General features: G+C 39.4%; 1 protein-coding gene across 2 annotated transcripts in view; it reads left to right on the top strand.

Moving 5' to 3' along the window:
- The first annotated feature begins 5206 nt into the window (after positions 1-5206).
- LOC134219530 (homeotic protein ultrabithorax-like) overlaps positions 5207-21363 on the top strand; it is a 150311-nt gene continuing 134154 nt past the window's right edge. The window contains exon 1 of one of the 2 annotated variants that reach the window (XM_062698285.1): positions 5207-7073. In XM_062698285.1, coding sequence (XP_062554269.1) covers positions 6440-7073 — 634 coding nt within the window. In that variant the 5' untranslated portion in view covers positions 5207-6439. The remainder of the gene's footprint in view (positions 7074-21363) is intronic. The other variant, XM_062698277.1, reaches the window with a different exon arrangement.

Raw genomic sequence — 21363 nt, 5'->3', positions numbered from 1 at the left:
GCGCGAATTGAACCAAAAAGTGACAGTTCAATAAATTCCCAATAGCCCTGCTCGCAGATTACCGTTAAGAGGTATCGAGTCATTTTTGATGGATCATGCTAGCACCAGCCATTCTTATTCCCGGGTGATTTTTTGATTTTTTGAGCTGTCACTTTCAAGTTTAATTCGCGAAATAAGACCTCAATGTCCATTTTCGTATTTCCCCATTTTTAATTATAATAATTATTCATTGGGTTTATTCATAAATGATGAAAAGTCAAATGGGACTGCTATGCGCAAGTGTTGGTCGAATAATTTATTCATATTCGGCATGATAAAATTTTCAGAAAAAATATTTTTAGCTCCGTTTTTTTTTTAATCTCGTTTTAGACGGCTTTAGACGGTTGATGATAAAATCGATTCATCAACTCGATTCGTGTTCTTGAGGACACTTCTTATGGAATCCGAACTCCTTGAGAAGCACACTTTTCACATATCAGTCCTTGTGACTAATATGCGACCAATTCCAGTCGCATTGGAGTTGCTGCAACAAAATTGATCTGAACTGTACTACTAGGGTCATAAGTACTCGCGTTTTCAAGGCCGCACCACTCAATAAAGAAGCGACGTAGCAAAGCAAAAATAATAAAAATGACAGTTGTGCATTGCTTCCGTATTGAGCGCCCTTGGAAACGCGAGTAATTTTGAGTTTGGAATGACCTTATACAGCTTTATCAATAGGCAGGTATTCTGTTGCAAAAAGCTGTAGTTCTGCATAACGTTCCAGAAGTCCATTTACACACTCAATTTTTATTTCTGCAGCACGGCAAAATTCGCACAACCGTTTGCCCAGCAAAATTAAAAACTGATATTTCGGCGAAAATGGCGTTTATTTGCTGGTTTTCGGTGAATTATGTGCTGATTTTCAGCAATTTTGACAGAAATTTCGGCAAAAAACACATTTTCTGGGGCTCGGCTGTGCGAATCTAGGTAAAAGTTTAATAAATTTCTGAGATCCCGTTAAAAAAATTAAGTTAAACACTATGTTTATCGACCTATTTGTACTACGCGATTATAGTGCACCCATACTGATCATGAGCGACTGTTTGGGTTCCTCATTCTTGTCACAGTTTTTGCATTATGGCGTAGGATTACTTTTTTCGTAGGATTAATATTGTCGTGATTATCTATTCAGAGATTGGCCAATCATCACTCCTTTATAAGAAACCTTTTAATAATCGCCAAACCTTTTAATGATCGTTCAACATTGGACATGTTTAGATGCCGTGTTGATGCCTTTAGCAATCCTGATTTTTTTTGTGTAAGTAAGCACCCGCGTTGATGATAGATGATACAGTGAGCCTCGGGATGATGGTCACAATGACATAACAATCCTTCGCGAGAATGAACTGACGACACTAGCTATCTACACACGCGTGTAAGCAAACCAACAGAAACTAAATGTCTACTATCCACTCGATTGGAAGATGTAGTCAAATTCATTCGCCAGTTTGAGTGATTTTTAGTGTTGCTGGTGTATGGATTTCTCGAAAAAAATATTACCGTGCTTACCAAATAGTGTGTTAATGGAAGTTTGTTCTTTTTCCAAGATTTTGTAGCCAAAAGTACAATCTTACAGTGTGCCATCATGGAAGTAGAAGAAGCTTGTTTTATATTAATTTTATTTGAAGCAATTAGTTCTGTACTTATTGAAGCATTTATATTTAGCCGCATGATCGATAGTATTCTATTAAAAATCATCAATATCAATGAGTCAAATGAATTTGACATTATCATCTTATGTATTCTGTATTTTTATACCAGTAGCACAAGCGAAGCATTTTTATCATCGGTGTAAATAAGGGAAGGCCAGGGGGCCGAAATACTCACTTGTGGTCCCTCCAGAAAATTTGAAAATGGAATTCGGAAACAGCAATTTTTAAAGCATCATTTGAATATTTTCTCATTCGGGTTTAAAATTTCATCAGAATTAGTTTGCACAGACTGAATCGTATAAATGTAAAATCCAAATGAAATGAAAATCTTGGTTTAAAGATTTACCAAGTTTATAATCAAAGTTGATAACATATATGTCTGTTCAACCTTACAGTTTAATCGGATCTGAAGAAGTAGAATACATTTGTGGAATAAAAAAATGTTTTCAAAACTAGGTAAATTACTTTTAGTTTTGTTCATTTCATTCAGGATCCTTTCGAATCCCCTTAAACTAAACGTTATCACAGAAGGTTCAAACTCTGGAAAACCTCCAAGATTTTCTCCTAGAATCTAAGGTTTCCTTACGATATTCTGAAGTTTCCTATAAAATCCCTGAAACTGTGTTTTTCATTCAGAGGAGCTTATATGGCTCTATTTTTTTTTTTCAAAAATACTTAAAAACTACTCAGAATTTTCAAACAAAGAAGTTAGTACAAATGTTAGAATTATGAAATCTCAGAAAAATTTCACAGTAATCAAGATTGTATTTAATCATGGTTTTCTGGTCCCCTCAATGTCAAGAAATCATTTTCAATTCAAACGTTTTTGAAGCTTTTTGTTTTTAGAATACCATACAAAGATAAATGAAGAGCTCCTCAATAGTTATCAATATTTTCTTTTTAGTATCCGTGGCATCTTGGCAAACATTCTTATAATTTCTTCGATTTTCTAGGAAAATCTGATTCAGAATTTGAAAAATGTTTTCATAATGTCTTGTATATCTCCAGCATAACACAATCTTGAAAGTCTAAAAAGACATGCTTATCTATTTCAATCTCATGAAACTTCGCAACTATTATTATTTCACGATGGCTTGGAAGATGTTGAGATAAGATGTTATACTATGATTCGCAAAATTTACACACTACACCAGACATTTGTCTACAATTAGTACAATCGATATGCAAAGTAGCCACATTTTGGGCAATGGCAAAATTATCGGGAAACATTTGATTTTCCTCTAATTATATAATGTTAGCAGAAAGACAAATAAGCAAAATTAGGCATAGAAAAAAAACCTTTGAACCTATGCATACAAAGCGCTGTATCGACTAAGAAAATATCTGGGGCTGGGGCAATGCCCTCCACACCCCCTCGACAGGGACTCTATGATATTTATCTACTAAAGCATCAAAAAAAGTTTTGTTGTGGAGAAAAAAACTACTCCGATATATCAAATTCGGAAGTGTTGAGTGTTTCTAAATAGGAGCTTTTTTGTATGAAATTTTGCAAAACGTGATGTCAAAAGTTTCAGCCTATTTTAATTAAGAGTTCATACCTCATTTAGCGTAACTGTCTTAATTGTTATCCATATGAATACTGAGCAAAGCAGTAACTTTTCAGAACAAGATTTTTTTTACTGATATCTTCCTGAGGATTCGTGTTTTGGAATGCTTGAATCCAATCTGTAACTTCCTCTTTGAATTCCAGCTGAGTAAAGCTCAAATATGAAGGTTGATTAAAAAAAACCGCTCTTCGAAGCTAGAAAGCTACTAAAAAAAGTTCCATTTATTTATTTTGCTTTAGTTGGGTTGCTAGAGATAAATCTGTCGAGATGATCAAGTGGCTCGAACCTAATAAGAGTATGAGATAAAGAAAAGGATGGTAAATTTGTATTTATTCCAGATTCCCATGTTTCAAACGTAAGAGAATATGTCGTTTTTAGACGACATTATTAAGCAATTAGTTAGATATGTAATTTATAAAATTTTCAACAGAAAAATTAGGAACGGTCATTCAAAACCGATAAATATTGAACAAATTTTCTATTTCGCTTTAAAACACTGTATTTTTCATCGAATACTACATCGAGTTTCGCAGAGGTTTCACATTGAGCATGGAAATTTGAGCTAAATTTCATGGTAAGCATGAAATGCTTACAGCCTACAGTAGCTTGTGAAATAAAATAAGATGTCCATGGATATTGGACAAAAAAGAAAATTATTTGATTTCTTTAAAGTATCACCAGATGTAATTTTTACTGATTAGTTACACCGGGCTTACACCTTAAGCAAATGCAATTACATACTTTAACTCGCCTTTTACTCTCACCACATCAACTGATTTACAATTGATTAACGGTAAACATTATTTAGATATTATCATAAAATACTTAATACGTTCTTCAACTTGTTTTGAAGTACAATGAACATTTTATTAGATTTGTAAAGTGCTCTAGATTAGAACAATTTTGCAATCATATTGCACAACCCTCACCATATCGATTTATGTGTCAACAATCAACACTTTTCCAATTTATGCTCTGAAGCGCACTTGTCTAGCCGAAGCACTTATTGGACCACTGAAAAATGTTCCAAAAACTCCCTTATTATCGAAAATTTACTTGTTTCAATTTACTTAACCAATAGAATTCTATGTAGATATTTTCTAGTTTCAATCTAACGCAATACACTCCGATACTAGATGACTTTTGTAGCAAAAAATGTTGGACCTAGATATCTTTTTTTCCTGGTCAAAACTATGAAACAAAAATCACTTAGTGCAAATGATCGTGATCGATCCTCAGAATTTCCACTCTCAACACACATTTGACCCATCATGCTACTTTCCTCTAAAATCTCGGAACCACATGGCACACACATGAAACTGCGAAGCAAAACGAAAACGCTGGAACCGCTTAACCCATCGCCCACCGATGGATGGTTGAACTGATGGCCGTCCGACCAACCTGCATGCAGCCAGAGTGTCCCGTTCATGCAAGGAGCCCCGAGAGAAAGGACATGCAACATCCAACGGCGTACGGCCTAATAAAAATGAGTTATTCCTCGGCAGCTCGAAAAGCCCACCAAAGAATGGAAAACGGGCCGGCCGTGAAGTGGTGTGCGTACGGAAGAGCCCGAGTCGAAAGGATAAGGTGGGCTCGGAAAGAGGTGCCAAGGCAAGATGAGATCACACACGGTAGGCTATTGATGAGGACGATGATGGCACACCATAAAACCATAAAAAAGGAGAGTAGCGAAAACCGAAGCGAACCGAGCGAGAGGGTGCATATGCAACATGCTGCGAGGATGAATGGGAACGGGAACAACGGCCAGACCTAATGATCGACGTCGTTCGCTATGTGTGCAACCAGCGGAATCAGCAGCCTCGTCGAAATCCGCACTCCGATGGGGTGGTGTGAGCGAGAGGCAGCGATCACGTGGAATGAAACAACGCTATTGCGCAAGCTACAATACACAAGAAGAGATTATATTTTATTTTAATGTATTTTATATGCTCATAATAATGATGTATTTTGTCGGATTTTATGTGAGCGTAAATGTGCTGTCGGATGTGTGTGCGAGCCGTGGATTCGAGCAGCTCTCATGTGGAGTCGTTCGCTCTCGATGGCAAGCATGTGCGTTCCGCGGCCACTGTAGACCAAAGGCTCGTTCGAGCGGTTCGAGTACCTCCCAGCCACCCAACCACCCAACAACCGCAGCCGGGATGGATGAGGCAGATTCGGTCGCTCGCAAGCGCGCAATGTTTTTCCTTCTGTTGTTGTGGCTCACTCACTCGCTCATTCAGTCGCTCCACGCCGGAATCTGTTTTGCTGGCCTGGCGCTCCTGCACCTACTCTCTGCCAGCGGAGAATCGGTTCGAGTTCGAGTTCGAGCGGTACACACTTTGGGTCTGCTCCGCGCTGCTGCTGCTGCTGCTGCTGCTTTGGCCTGCGAGAAGCGAGATATTGATAGTTTCGGCATTGTCGTATCAAAATAAAGTGAACATTCGTTTGAAGGCAACCGTTTAGACAAGGCGCGTTTTATTTTTATTGTTATTAATATTATTATTGCGCTCCTCTCGAATCTAGACCAATAACATCTTCAACTTTTATTAGTAACACTATCGAAAGATTGTTGCACAAAATCTATCCTAGTGCTGGAAAGCGCAAAATTTTGAATTTTGCATTATTTGGCAGTTTTGGTGCGGAACGGAAGTACTCGCGATTTTTGTGGGAAAGTTCGATGTCCCCGGTTGCTTGAACAAGTTCGGGTGGCGGGAGTTCCGATCCAGTTTGAAAAAAAAAAACGGAAGTGACAAGTGAAAATGAAAATCAGGAAAAAGTCGTGAAATAAGTGGCAAATGATAGAAGAAAAATAAAGGAAAACCCGAATTGTAAAAATCATACGGAAGAAAAGTGACCGTGAACATAAAACAATATCCAGGTGAAGACAGTGTGTGAAAAGAGAAAAACATAAAGTGGCCTGGGAAAATCAAGTGAAGTGTCTATCCTCTGCTGATGATGTCCATGCGAAATATGTGTGTTGAATGCATGATAGCAGTGATATGAATATAAATTGATTGTCAGCCCTCCGTACCATTGAGCTGTTGAAAAGTGGTCAAGACTTGCACGAATAAACGAAGAACAGAACAGAAAAAATAATCATCTCGCACTAAACGAGGGGCGAGCCAAACTTTGTCGTATCTACCGGTTCGAAGGAAGGTATCCAAAATTTTGGCCAACATGAATTCGTATTTTGAGCAAACTGGTTTCTACGGGCATCCGCATCAAGCGGCCGGAATGATGACCACAACTGGCACCCACCACGATCAGACGACTGCAGCGGCTGCGGCCGCATACAGAGGTTTCCCACTGTCGCTCGGCATGTCCCCGTACACAAACCACCACCTACATCAGAGCAGATCTTCGCAAGATTCACCCTACGATGCCAGCTTACAGGCAGCATGCAAGCAAATTTACGAAGGTTCCTATGGCACTAAGGACTGTGGGAAAACGGGCGGCGGAAATGGAACCACAGACACCACCAACGGCTACAAGGATGTGTGGAACTCGACCAACACGAGTGGCACCAACAGCAATACCAACACAGCGACTGGCGGAAACGTACCTGCACAGCAAAACAGCTCAGTTCCTGTACGACCCTCGGCATGCACACCGGATTCCCGCGTTGGAGGCTACATCGATGCCTCCGGTGGAAGCCCCGTCAGTCGAACAGGTTCCACCGCTGCCACCGGCGTGACCGGAACGTGGAACACGAACCAATGCACATTGACCGGGGCGACCGGTGGCCAAACAGCGCCAACCACCGGTCTCCACCAGTCAAACCATACATTCTACCCCTGGATGGCTATAGCAGGTGAGTCAGTGAAAAACGAATCCTTATGGGTGTCAATCAACCAGCACCGACTTCTTTTATTAGTGTGTTAATTAATTTAGGGACCCGCAAGAGTCCTTCCACAATGACAACAACAAACTATTTAACTTCCCTCGTTTTACATGCTGAGCACTGCGCTTAGAATACGACTCGGGCTTTTCTGCATCTCTACAGCACTCCATAATTTGAATGATAATTTATGATGGTTTGTTGAACGAGTTTGCGGGCCCGTTGTTATTCTTTTGAGACATTCCGGGATACTCTTCCGTGGCGAAGATGTTCCACGGAGAAGCTAAGAAGAACCCCAAGAACACGCAGGCTGGAGGGAGAGATTATTAAAAAACGATTTCAGAAATACTCCCGCCGGTGCTTTTGGTCAATCGGAAGGTTGGCTGCTCGGGTCCTACCTGACTCTCATCTCCTTTCGGGTCTGATCTTAATGTATTCACAATGCGCAGCCACCTCTTTTTTTACGGCCCGAGATCTTGCTCGGTATAGCATCAGCAGCATCGCCACCGCCACCATTCTGATCCTGGTGGATCGATCCCGATGCGTTGTTCCATTTGCGCTCCCATCCGGTCCGGTTTTCTTTCTGTCTTCGCACCGAATCGCCACGGGGGAAGCACTCGTAAACAACGTTAAGCATCTTTCCGATCTAATTGATTTAAAAGCTGTTTTCTATAATTATATTTGGACACTCTTCGGGAGTTTTTGGGTCGCACACAGTCAGCTGATTCAAACGTACACGCCAATGATTTTCAATGGTAAAAGTTACGTTTGATCATTTGAAGAACATTTTGAATAACATTGAAGAACTTGACATATCGCCAAATCAGGACGTTTTAATGCATGCACTGACGCGCAACGTTGTTTGGAGTCAATTTTCGAGCCTTCAACTTTGTGTTTTATTGGAAATTATACTTCACAAGTGCGCGTCACGGGGAGAAAATTAATAAAACCGCAATAAAAAAAAGCTAGGCATCAGAGGCAACAAAGGCGAACAAAACCTGTTGTGCCTTTGTGCGTGCCGGGGAACCTGCGGATCTTGTTGTAGAGTATGAAGACACTTGGCCCTGGCTTTACGGCGAACAGTGGGTATGTGATGGGAAAGTATGGCTCACCGAATTCAATATATTATGTTTGCTTATTTTTGAACAAAATTATCAGAACTATATTGCTTAAAATAGTTTTTTTACTTTTACAGAAGATTTTGAAACAAAATCAGAATTTCAAATATCTTAGTAGCAGAAACTAAATACATCAAATTGAAAAGGAAAATATTTGAAGGTTTTTTTTAATCAAATATATTTTTAGATATACGAAGTTGTTGGTCAGAAAATTATTGTAATTATTCAATGGTGCCTGATTATTATATTCAATTTATTCCTTAATATTTACCAATTTTCGACTCTTCTCCTTCAAATATACAAAACGTTAATTATTATTGTCTCTTTATTGAATAACATCTCTTCTATCACACACAGCGAGACCTTATTTTTAAAGGATTTGAGAAAATTATTTATATAACGGCGTTTTTTATTTTTTATTTTTGAAATTTCATTTCGTTCGAATGTTTGCACACGAGTCTTCGATGTTTACGTGCTTTGGGTTTGTTTTCGAAATAAATAGTCATTTGAAACGATTTGTTTTTTTAACATGATTTTTTAAGTAAAAAGAAAATATGTTTTCATAGAACTTGTTTTAGCATCCACGTGTCGGACACGTTAAAAAATCCAAATATTCCAATTTTTACTTCAGATATTTCGGAATGTCTTTTAAATTATATCTTTCTATTTATAACATTTCATCGCTGTATTCATCAGTAATGAAAACTTCGAAAGGATATCCTTCCGTAGACCAAAAAACTTTTACCAAGCATTTGTTATTTTAGTAATCTCATAAACGAATCCATTGCTACAATGAAAAAAAAAACATTCTACTCAACAACGGAGACTATAACAACGAAATTCGGTTAATCTTTTCTTCATATATTTCTTCCACGAAAAGTCTCTTATGGTTATTTTTGTGTTCATGTTAATAAGCTTCTATGACTAATAAGAAATGTGAACAAAGGAAGAGACCTAAAAGTTCAAACTCTCTTAAATATTTGAAATATGCTGATCGGAGAAATGCCACATTGCATAGCTCGACAAACCATGAAGCGATAGATGAACCTGCCATTGAAGAATTTTGATGTCATGTGAATGCATTATTTGAACATTCACCCAAGCTAATTCAGCAAGGACCTCCTTAGCCGTGCGGTAAGACGCGCGGCTACAAAGCAAGACCATGCTGAGGGTGGCTGGGTTCGATTCCCGGTGCCGGTCTAGACAATTTTCGGATTGGAAATTGTCTCGACTTCCTTGAGCATAAAAATATCATCGTGTTAGCCTCATGATATACGACTGCAAAAATGGTAATTTGACTTAGAAACCTCGCAGTTAATGTGTTGTGGGCTTCGTGGCCGTGCGTCAATCGCCTAGATGCAAGTGCTATGGAGTGTGGGTTCGATTCCCGCCCTGGTAAGGAGGACATTTTTCGTGATCGGAAAATACTCCACTGGTCCACTGGGTGTTATGTGTCGGTTGTCTCATGCTAGGTGTTAAGTGTTCAGTCTGTACGACCTCTGGTCGAAGACCGGTGTTCCTGTCTTTAATAACTGTGGAAGTGCTTAATGAACATTAAGCTGTGAGGCGGCTCTGTCCCAGTGTGGGGATGTAATGCCAATAAGAAGAAGAAGAAGAAGATAGTTATGTTACTTCTATTCTCATAGTAGTTTTCCATTATAACACCCAAATGAGTGCTACAATCGGTTAATTAAAAAACCCGTTTCATTGGGATGGAAAAGTAGGCAGCTTTATCCCTCAAATACGAACTGTAGAACAAATACTATGATCAGAAATGGCAAACATTAATTTCATGCCAAGCAAATCCATTTTTTCTTAATTAAATGTAAAGTCGATTTTTTCAGATTTGTACCTCGACCTGAACTGACCTCGACAGTAGAAGAATGCGTTGTTTCCTTTTATGAGGCCAATATGTGCCGATGAAATTGACAGAAGAGTCGTTTTAATTTTGTAATTTTGTCCAATGTGGTGAAACAACATAGATATAATACAAATAATAACTGATTCACACGTTGGATTTGTTTAGCGACCATTTTTTTTCTTGACAATAAAGTTTGAATTCATGTTCGAAGCTCCATCGAAATTTTGACCGATGTATCAATCGTGCAGACGCATTGTCCATCATGCCTGTAAGATACCATTATCAACACCATAAGGAAGACAAAAAACTGAATTAAAGTTTACGTGGTACGTCTTATTCCCTCGGATCAACCCGCGGAGCTTCACTACGGATTGACGGGCTTAACTTTTAGACCTTCACCACTCAGAAGAATTGCGCAACGTTATGAAGTCAATCAGCGAGTTTGAAAAGCAGTCGACGACCGTCGGATTGAAGAATGCGATTTTCTGTACTTCGTTTACTTCTTCTTCTTTTGCCGAGCTGCAAACTGGACACAGTTGGAAACGCCGAAAGACGAGGAAAATTGAGCTGTTCCTTCCAAATGAGTCACACCCTGTTCCCGTGAATGTATTTGCCCATGTTTACGAAAGGTTTCATCTTGTCTTGTTTTTTTTTCTACGCGACAGATGCAACCCAATGGTTGACAAGGTATTTTTGGATTTTGATCTTCCTCCTTTCCCTGTGCGCGCACTGTCTTTTGCAGGGATTACAATGGAGGGTTCGATGTCGACGCTCTCACTTCGGATGTACTTCAAGACCTGCATTCTTTGTTTTTTCCTCAAGCAGATCTCTGCAGTCTAAAATTAAACCGTCTGGCTTTTGCATGGTAATCTAACAAGCGGCTCCTCATCTCGTTCGCATCAAATATAATTCACCCTTCAAGTGTGGTGAAACAGCCATGACTCTTGACCGCCAGCGCAATAATAACCAACCAGAGAACACATGTCCGGTAATTTGTCCAGCAAAATTATCAACCCTCCCGTTTCCACCTTCACCGCGAGCTGGCGGTCAAGCCGTGCTACGATGAGGAACCCGTCGTCGTCCGTCCTTGAAGCCGTGCTGCCCCCGAGTGGATCCTATTCAAAAATATGTCGATTTGCGTTCTCGTGATCATCACGCTTGACGATCGCTTAAAATGCAATAAAAGGCACTTCCCGGAGCACTCCGAACGCATCGTTTCCCTTTCAACGCAACGCAGGCACCAATATAGGGACGTAATTTTTATTTTCCGTTCTCGAAGCTGGAGGTATCGATCCCAAACCTTGCGGTTGTGCAACGGACCCAGGCGATGCGAAAGGAAATCGATACTGGCTGCGTTCGAGTTCAAGCACTCGCTTGACTTCCTATTTGAATGGTGCGCCTTTATCCTACAGGGACGCCACTCTGATAAGATTGCATATCGTTCCCGTTGCATCTTGGTCCAAGAAGAAAACTAATCGAAAAATCGGGTATCCCAACAAGAACAGCAAGCCGAAGAAGAACCCGTTAAAAAATTATTAGGTACGAAAAAACCACCCAAAAAATCGACAGACTAACTCTCGGCCAAACGGGGGAAAAGTTTCCTGTTTTGACGTCTTCGAACGCTGAAAGTAAATCTTTGCCTCTTCTTTCTCTGGTGGCCAGTTTGTGGGACTGCTGAATGCTTTGGCTTCAACTGGAGGACCCAGACGAAAAAAAAGAATGAAGTGTTGGGTTCAGGAGAATCCGAACTGAAGCTGCAAAAAGCTAATTTATGATTTACAAGATGAATTTCGATGTAATTGAAAGACGCAACCGAGGTAAGTGGGAGTTTGGGCCGGAGGAGTCCCGGACTGGTAGGGAAACGCATTGCAAAATGTCGATAACAAGCCGAGAGCAGGAGGAAAGTTTGCTTTTTTTTCGTTTTTCCGTTGCGCGGTGTTCGACTTCTGTTCAACTGCTGTGCACCTACTTCGGGGTTAATCCAATCTCCTCGGAGCAGCTTACCAACGCAACGCCGGAGTAAGAAGCAGGTTAGCTCTTACGAAGTGCAAATGCGTGCCACACTACATGGCAAACTCCTGAGCGGCGTCGTCACCGGACGACTGCGGGCTGCAGCCTGCGCCCAGCAACCAACCAACGGTGGGAAGGGACACGTCAGTTTTTATCATTTATTGAACTTTGTTTTATCTCGATTGGATTTTTGGTGGGGCGAGATGCGCGCTGCAGCACTGCACTGCGAGATGAGGTGGCTTTTTAATGAATTTGATGTCTTGTTTTGCCTTTAAATGGTAATTCCCACAATAAATTGATTTCTACTGGGGGGAAATATCGGTACCAGAACCAAAAGAAAGGAGAAAATGGTTTTCGAAATGTAAAGATGAATATTGAAAAATGAGCTATTTATTGAATTAGTCTAGCTTATGTTATATTTAAACTATTAACAAAAACAATATTTTATAATTTATACAAAAAATAACCAAACACTAATTGATATTTTAGCATCTATTTCAATAGAATAGGAATCGTGTGATTTTTTCATATTGGGAGCATCATTTTCCAACATAGAAACTATGATCTAATAAGAACTAGATAGCATATAACATACTCTTACCGTTCCAATAAGATCGCAGTATCTACAAAACATCGAACGGAAAACATCGTAGGAAAAATCGTGAAAAGGACGAAACATTCAAAGAGCAGACCATTGAAAAGATGGAATGACAATGAATTATTGGCAGTGGCTGATTTTCTACCCACCGCTTCCACATCCAGGCGCTATCGTATATGCGCAAATAGCCAGCATGAGTTAACCGCCAGAAATTTGTATGACGAAAGATATCTAACGCGGGTTTTCTCAACAGTAGGAACTATTCACGAAAAACTATTTGGTACCAGTTATGTAGGAAGGTGTCCTCTACTACGCCTACCAAATATTTGTTTGATTAAGGTGCTTAGTTATGAGAAATCGAACCTTAGATGCCTTTCGCCATACTGATTTCAGAAAGTTAACTCCTAGTGTGCCGCTGTAAGTACGCTCAAAGCAGGCGATTCATTATGGGGCGCAGCCATGAGAATAATATTACGTTTTAATAATATCACTCTCGTATTCCACGCATTATGTTTCGAAGAATGATCTGTTAGACGAAGAAAACAAGTACTGACTAGTAAAGGGACCATTTTTTACCCATTGAAGCCAGCCGTACACTGAGGATCTCTTTTAAAGATACAAAAAAAGATACAAAAAAAGATACAATATGATGAACAGTTCATAATTTGCATTAGTTTTTTATCTGCAATCGTAATGAAATTTTTCTAATAGAATCATGTGAGGAATCACGCACGATGGTCAAATTGAAATTTGATAAGGGTTTATGGCAGATAATTACGACTGATCTCCATCAAATATTAACACGATAACTAATGGAAGCGACATCTTTTTGCTGCAACTTTTCCAATTGTAATGTAGCATGTAGAAGGAAGGTTCGAATACAGCAAGGTTATAGTAAATGGATCTTGTTTTCATTAGTATTTTTTTTCTGTCTCTGGCTCGGAAAAATCGGCAAAAAGTTTCATTTATTACTAATTTTCAGCAAAACATTTTCCAAATCTCAGCAACCGAAAAGATCTCGGTGGCGCCCACCTCGAGATAACAAATGCAATAAATGCTCCTATCTCGGTGACTATACACCCGATTTTTTTTGCACGGGGGATGCGTTCCGTGTAAAAAAAGTTTTCAGTTCAAAATTTGAAAATCCGTGTGAAAATTTTTTATGATTTCTCGACGAATCATGCAAAATGGAGCAACTTTGCGAAAATGTTGTATGGGATTTTTTTACACGGCCGTGTAAAAAAATCGTGTACAAACAGAATCGGGTGTAATTAAGGTCACTCCTGACGGAATCCAATTTTCAAAGTACTCGCGTTTTCAAGGGCACACCATTCGATACGGAAGCAACGCAGCAAAGCTGAAAAACAAAAATGACAGTTGTGCGTTGCTTCCGTATCGTATGGTGTGCCCTTGAAAACGCGAGTACTTTGAAAATTGGATTCCGTCAGGAGTGCAAAAATGCTCACAACAAGTTCCGTTCGACGTCCCACTGCATTGATGAAATTGAAAAAATGCGTCCAGAAGTAATGTGCACAAAAACTTGTTCTAACAAACAACACCTTTCCAACACTTATCCTCATCGGATTTGCTTGCAACAGGTTGTGTCCGACTTACAGTTCGAATATATGAATGTGAATAATGGAACTATCCACCTATCAATGCTATTTCAGACTTTTCTTATATGCTTTATTGTCCATTCTAATGCAAGAAAAGGCACCAACATTAGACAGAGTTTGGTAACAGTCATCAAGTAATTACAATTATTTCATATGAAATTATTTTTTAGTACCAGTGATTGAATCATAAGTGAAATGGAACAATCGCTCACCAAAAAAACCAAACATTTGATGAGGGAAACTTGAATTTTTTGGAGTATGCCGAAAGTATTTATTGGAGTATGCTGAAAGATCAGAGAAGATTGATTTTTCGAATAAGAGGTTCTCTCGCTCCGAAAAAACAAAAAAGCAAGGGAGGAAATCATAAAGAGAAAAATTCGAATATTTTCTATGGCTGAAACATCAGAGTAGATAAGTTTTTTGAAAATGCTATCCTAGGAGAGCGGAAACTTCATGGCGCATGTGAAATGGAGCTGAAATATCAGAACATCGGAAATAAAAAATCTGAATGTTTTGGTGTTCAATAATGCTGAGACATTAGTATAGATTGGTTTTTCAACTGATCAACATTGCAGAAACCTCAGAGAAGATTGTTTTCTTTTTATCCTTTATCAGATTGATTTTTTTTTCGCAAGGAGAAGTTTATCACTTTCTGAGAAGATTGGAGAGCAGAAAATTTGAAAAAACGGGCTTGGTCATGGTCATATGGCTACCGCTTTTTTATTTATTTATTTCATCTTTGGTTCAAAACCACACAGACTAAAGTATCTTAATCCTATTTTTGAAAACAAGTTTACTAACATTATAATCAAACATTCTGCCTCATACGCAGGAGGTCGTGGGTTCAATCCCAGGCGCGTTCCATTCCTACTACTTTGTCTTTTATTATATTTCTCATGTTCAAGTAATCGCTATAACTGGAAATGGGCTTCCATACCATTTCCATCTTCTACCCCTATACCTACAGCTTAATTAGTTCTAGCAGGTAACTGTTAGAATTCGAAATGAGCGAAAAAGCTCGGTTCGGCATCCAATTAGAATATATCAACACCCTTTCATTTCTATCACATTGGCAACATGTTAAGCAAGTCGAACCTCTGCCATAGAACCTAACCCCCAGATTCCAATAAAATTCCGCAGGAACTCGTGGCGAGTGCAGAGGTGTTCTCGGCTTGCAGTGGGCGAGTGATTGCATAATCAATTCCTTCCCATCCCCGATAGACCGTGAGGACGTGGCCAGCGCCATTATCGACCATTCAAAATACTTAGAGCTCCCGGACTGTGCACATTGAGAATGAAGAGCAAATCCCATGCTTTCATCCATTGGTTCCCTGTGCAATTGCGATTGTTTTGGTCAATCACGGAGTAGCAACTACGAAGTGCACAGATGCTCATGCTCAGATTGGAGGGTAGAAAATTTGAATGCTGTAGCGTATCGTATTTTTCACACGAAAGGAATGCTTTATGCACTGCTGCAGTGTGGGAATCATCCATACCCACTAAACCCACCTTGAGCCCCAACCATAATACCACCCGGGGCTACTTTTTAGTATTACTTCTTGGGTACTTTAAATGTACTCCTCTTAAATACGACACGCATCAGAAGCCTGCTTCGATGCTCTGTTTAACTTCTGAGGTCTTTGACTTCATAGTTCTTACGCTTTTAAGCGTCGAGGCTCACCGGAGGCACACAAAAGCCTTGACCCCTTAAATCCTTTATCTTTTTCTTGTGACATTCGGCACCACATCCCCACAGTCCCCGGTGGCGAATCTATCCTAGTCCAACGGGGAGTCACCAGGTAGCGAAAGCTCCCCCGATACCGACGACCCGGATCCGTGGAAAGCTATTACACTACGCTTTCACCTAGTCAGCATACTCTATGAGCTCAGCTCAAGTCCTATACACTTTCACACTTAAATGGGTGTCAAGATGAGTGCCGAGATCAATTAGCTTCCAGTTCAAATGGAAATAGATTAATTTGATGAAATTGTTTCGTTATGTTCTTGCTGTTATGTTTCCTATATCAAAATTAAATACGCGCTGGATTGAATAGTCCGGAAGTTTGCTTATGGATCTATTATCCAATCGATAATGATAGCATACACAGGCGGGGCTTATTGTAAGCAAAAGTGACTTCGGACTGGTCGTGAAATACCAGGCAGTCTCAAATGGGTTATTGGAGTTGCAGTAGAGCCAGCTCCCGGATTAAATCTGACTGTAAAACTATTTAAAACAGACAGCTTTCTTCAATAACATCACTGCCAGCTAGTGGGAGTTTTGTTTGTACTCACATGCATGCATGCATTTGTAAATAAATAAGATGAATTAGAATTTGAAAGCGTTTTCAGTAGGGCGGAAAACATGAGGAAAATTTGAGAGCTTCAGGAGTGCCTGCTGAATAGTGCTAAAACAGTAAAGTAAATGAGTTTCTCGAAAAAGCACTCGCAGGAGCTGAAAGAGTAGAGTAGGTTTTTATAGAAGTGCTTCTAGAAGTACGGAAATTCTCACGAGGGAAATGTGAATATTTTAGAGGCGGGTGTTGAATCATTGACTGACTGGTTCTCCATAAGCTTTAATGATATTTTCATTTTCTTTGAACCTTCTCAACTCAAACATCGAGCATCTAACAGAACTTTTTTGACTATTGAAGGCATCCGAGCGTATTCAAAGGAGGATTCCGAGCCTCTTGAAACTAGGATTCCGCGCCTCTTCCGAGAGAATCTTTTGAGCTTCCTGAAAAAAGGCTTCCGAGTCTCTTGAAATACGGTTTTCGAGCCACTTAAAACGAGGCTTCCTAACATCTTGGAAGGACGCCCCTGAGCTGCTTAGAAGTATGCTTCCAAGCCCCTTGGAAATAGAATTCCGAGCGCCTTGATAGCCTCTTGAAAGAAGGCTTCTAAAGCCCTTAAAAGGTAATAGGCTTCCGAACCTCTTGAAAGGAGGCTTTCGAGTTTCTTGAAAGGAGGCTTCACATTAAATGAGGCTTCTGAATATCTTGAAAGGAAGCTTCTTAGTCTCTTGAAAATACGCATCCAGCCTCTTGAAATAAGAATTCCAAGCATTTTGAATGGCGGCTTTTACCCCTCTGAAAGGAGACTTCGGAGTATCTTGAATAAACACTTTTGAGCATTCCAAACCTCTTGAATGGCGGCTTTTTAGCCACTGTATTGGAGTATTTTGAAAAAACGCTTCCAAGCCTATTGAAGGAAAAAATCCGAGCCTTCTAAAGGGAAGCTTCAAGCCTTTTGAAAGGAGACTTCCGAACCACTCGAAAGGAGGCTTCCGAGCCTCTTGGAAGAAGCCTTCCGCGCTTTTTTTAAGAGAGCCTTCCGAGCCTTTTGGATGAAACGATGCCACTTTAAAAGAGGTTTCTGAGCCTCTTGAAAGAAGGTTTTTGAGCCACTTAAAATAAGGTTTCTGAGTATCTTGAAAGGACGCTTCTGAGACTTTCGAGAGTACGGTTCCAAGCCTCTTGAAAAAAGAATTCCGAGCCACTTGAAAGGAGCCTTCCGAGCCTTTTGAAAAGAGCTTTCCGAGCCTTTCAAAAGAAGGAGAAATGAAAAAAGAAAGTTTTAATAAGAAAGCTAAAAAAACTTCCGGGCCTCTAGAAAGGAGACTTGCGAGCCTTTTAAAAGAAGGCTTTCGAGCCTGTTGAAAAATGCCTTCCTAGTCCCTTGAAAAGATCCTTCCGAGGCTTTTAAAGGAAGCATAAAAAAAAGTTTATAGAAAAAAAAGTTAAAGAAGGCTTCCGAGCCTCTTGAAAGGAGGCTTCCGAATCTTTGTAAAAAGGCTTCCGATCTTCTTGAAACGAGTCCTCTGAGCTGCTTGGAAGGAGGCTTCCGAAAAGCGTAGAAGAATGCTTCCAATTCTCTGGCAACGAAGCAACTGAGCTTTTCGGGAAAAAGTTTTCATGTCTCTCAAATAGAGGCTTCCGAGTCTGTAGACTCTAGATTTTAGTCAAGAATCATATTCTTAACATATTATTCAACATTCTGTTTTGATCAGGTAGATTGCAAAGAAGATTTTTAAAATTTGTTCGTTCGAGGTTTCGCCCTTTTGATCTTTTGTCATGTAGCCCCTCATCCATTGTACTGGTTGTGGAGGCCAGGATTCAATAGGACATGATTTACTGATCGCCATGCATATTATGTACAAGACAAAGTTTTGAAATAAAAAAATACAAAATTATCAAAACTTTGTCAATAAGTTTTGATTAAAATTGTAATTCATTAAAATTTTATTCATTCATTTTATTCATTCAGTTCGATCTGGCCCATTTTCAATAAAATTGAATGCAATCAAATCTGTTCAAGATAAGTGTCAAAAAAGTAAACTAGACTTTTCACACGTTTTTGTCTTTGAAAATTTCACTTTGATCATAACTTTCGAGCCCATTATCTGATTCAGCCAAAATTCAGTAGTGAATAATGGGACAGGATTTACCGTCAAATGCAAACCTCTGCGAGCAAAGGATAACTATAAAAAACTGACCTAGGCTTTTTGTGCACATACACGCACACAGACATTACGTCAACTCGTCGGCAAAGGCAAGGCAAAAACATAAACCTTAAACAGAAGATAAATTTCTTATTAAGTGTTATACTTGTTCAAAGACAGATATTTCACTAATCAAATGACACCGAAACCCGAGCATCAAGGCATATCAAAATTTTAACTCAATTATATCAATGGTTGTTGTTTAAAAAAAAAAGTGTGTTTTGATTAGATAATTCAAAGAAAATGTATCTTCGACCATATTAATTTTATATCATATCAACGTTTGATATAATGTTGAAATGAAGGTATCAGCCTCTGCACAGATAAAAATATGTTGTGAATTTAAATGTATTTTCATGCACATATTTGGAGCATGCAAATAAACGTAACATTCAATCGATCTCACTCTTCTTTTAAATCAAAATAAATTTAAACTGTACTTGCTTGTAAAATTCAATCAAATTTAATTGAGTATCGAATGTTAATTCGTTTGATGGGGTAAGCTGCAATTTTACACGTCGTTGAATTTTAAAAATTATTTGCTGTGTGATATAATTAAGTTATGGGAATGCTTGATTAAATTTTCAAGTAAGTTATAGAATGCATTGAATGAAATGCATTTCTCATGGACACACTTTGAATTGAAACTACTACGCAACGCTTGCTCTCCAATAGTTTGTTCCGAATTCCTTCTTCTCGAGAACTGCTTTACATCAGCATGGCATAGGCGCAAACAACTTGCTAATGAAGGTTTCTGGAATCAAATGGTTGGTCCTTATTTCTGACTACATCACGATTCTTATTTTTTCAGACGTTCTCGATTTGATCGAAGTCAAAAGATTGAGATTGAGGATGCCATTCCATCACCGCGATAGGTTATTATCCTGAAACCATTGTTTACGTATTTTCGCGGTATGCTTCGGGTTATTATCGTGCTGAAATGTTCAATTCAATGGCATTCTCCGCTCAGCGTAAGGCAGCGTAACGTACATAATTCGTTCCATAATTTCATCGGTTCCACGAATCGGATCAAGGCCGTCCGCTGAAAAACAACATCATTATATTGCCTCCCCCATGCCTTACGTTCGTCTGATAGTATTTTGGATCGTAGCATTTTCCAACCGTTATACGTACGCGTCACTCCAAATGATGTTTTGATTCATCATTGAGCAAAACAGTGCATTATTTCGGAATACTTCAGGGCAATGCGAGACTGGGCAAACAGATGCAATTCGTTCTGATTATAATCATTATTTAATAATATCAGGCCGGACGCAGGAATGGTAACCCAGCCAGCCCGTCTTTCGAATCAAAACAAAAATTTGTATCCTGAAATATGACCTAATGATCACAGAGTCTGCCCCAGAGGTGGAACAAGGTGGTTTCCCACTTTTATGATTCACCACCAGGAATATTGTGTAAATTAACAATTATTTTGATGCCCTTATTTGAAGCACGAAGTTATAAGCAAAAAAATGAGATTTAAATCTAAATCAATTTAAAATTACACGTTCGTTCAAAAAAAAAGTAGAATTAATGGATATTTAAATAAATATAAATTCAAATATTCATAACGGTTGTAATAACATTAAATATGATTTATTTTTACGTTAGTTACTATTTGTGGTGGAATTTGTTACATTTTTTCTGTGATGTTCTTTTTCAACCCGACTCTGCGGAACTCCGCCAAAATGTCATTAGACGAGGATTGTACTTTTATAACAAATAAAGACATTCAAATAAAAAGATTTGAATAATTTTCAAGTCGGTGATATAATCAAAAAATGCCATCTGAACCGGGCGTGTAGAAGCGGTAGCAATAAACAATCCAGCTCGTTCTTGATTCATATTTACGGCATCTTCTATTTAAAAGGAATCCAATGTAGTAACAATAAAAAGCTCATGCATGGAAAACCCCGCTCGCAGCTAAATAGAAATCCAATTCATACCCAATCCTTCTCCAACCATTGCCAACTCATTAATCGCAAGGTGAGAAAGTGTCATTAATCTCAACGATGCTTGAACAATCAAACGCAATTTACCCGCAATCGGTCTACGGGGCCCGATCGGTTACGACAGTTCTGTCCCTATACCCATCACACCGCCATCAACCCTACCACCCCGTGTTCAGCTTTCAAGAGCGCGCCCATTGCATTGCGAATGTTTGCACAAAATCACTCACTCGCCCGAGTCATGGCCGTTGTTGTGTTTCAATTTTCGCCCATAATGGCCATTTTAATGGTGATAATTATCAGGTGCAAAAAATAAGCTTCTTTTAATCTCCCCTTCATATTTTTAATAGCGGACACTTTCGGAAAAGCACTCCCGGAGAGCGCCGGACACCAATTAAAGGCGAAATTTATGCACCGTGGAAACTGTTGCTGCAGAAGCGCAGAACCGGCAGTCAGTGGTAGCGGCAGCGAGCTTTCGGATGTGTCGATATCGCTTACATTTATCCACTCTAGCTCGGAACTAGCCACGATCGTTTGCGGAGAGCCGTTCAAGAACCACGCTCGCCGGATGGATCTGGCAATATGCAAACTGCAGAAAACGACTAAGATA

Source organism: Armigeres subalbatus, chromosome 1, assembly GCF_024139115.2.
Source record: "Armigeres subalbatus isolate Guangzhou_Male chromosome 1, GZ_Asu_2, whole genome shotgun sequence".
NCBI lineage: Eukaryota > Metazoa > Arthropoda > Insecta > Diptera > Culicidae > Armigeres > Armigeres subalbatus.
Note: the sequence above shows the minus strand (reverse complement) of the source record. Positions and strands in the feature narration are given on the sequence as shown.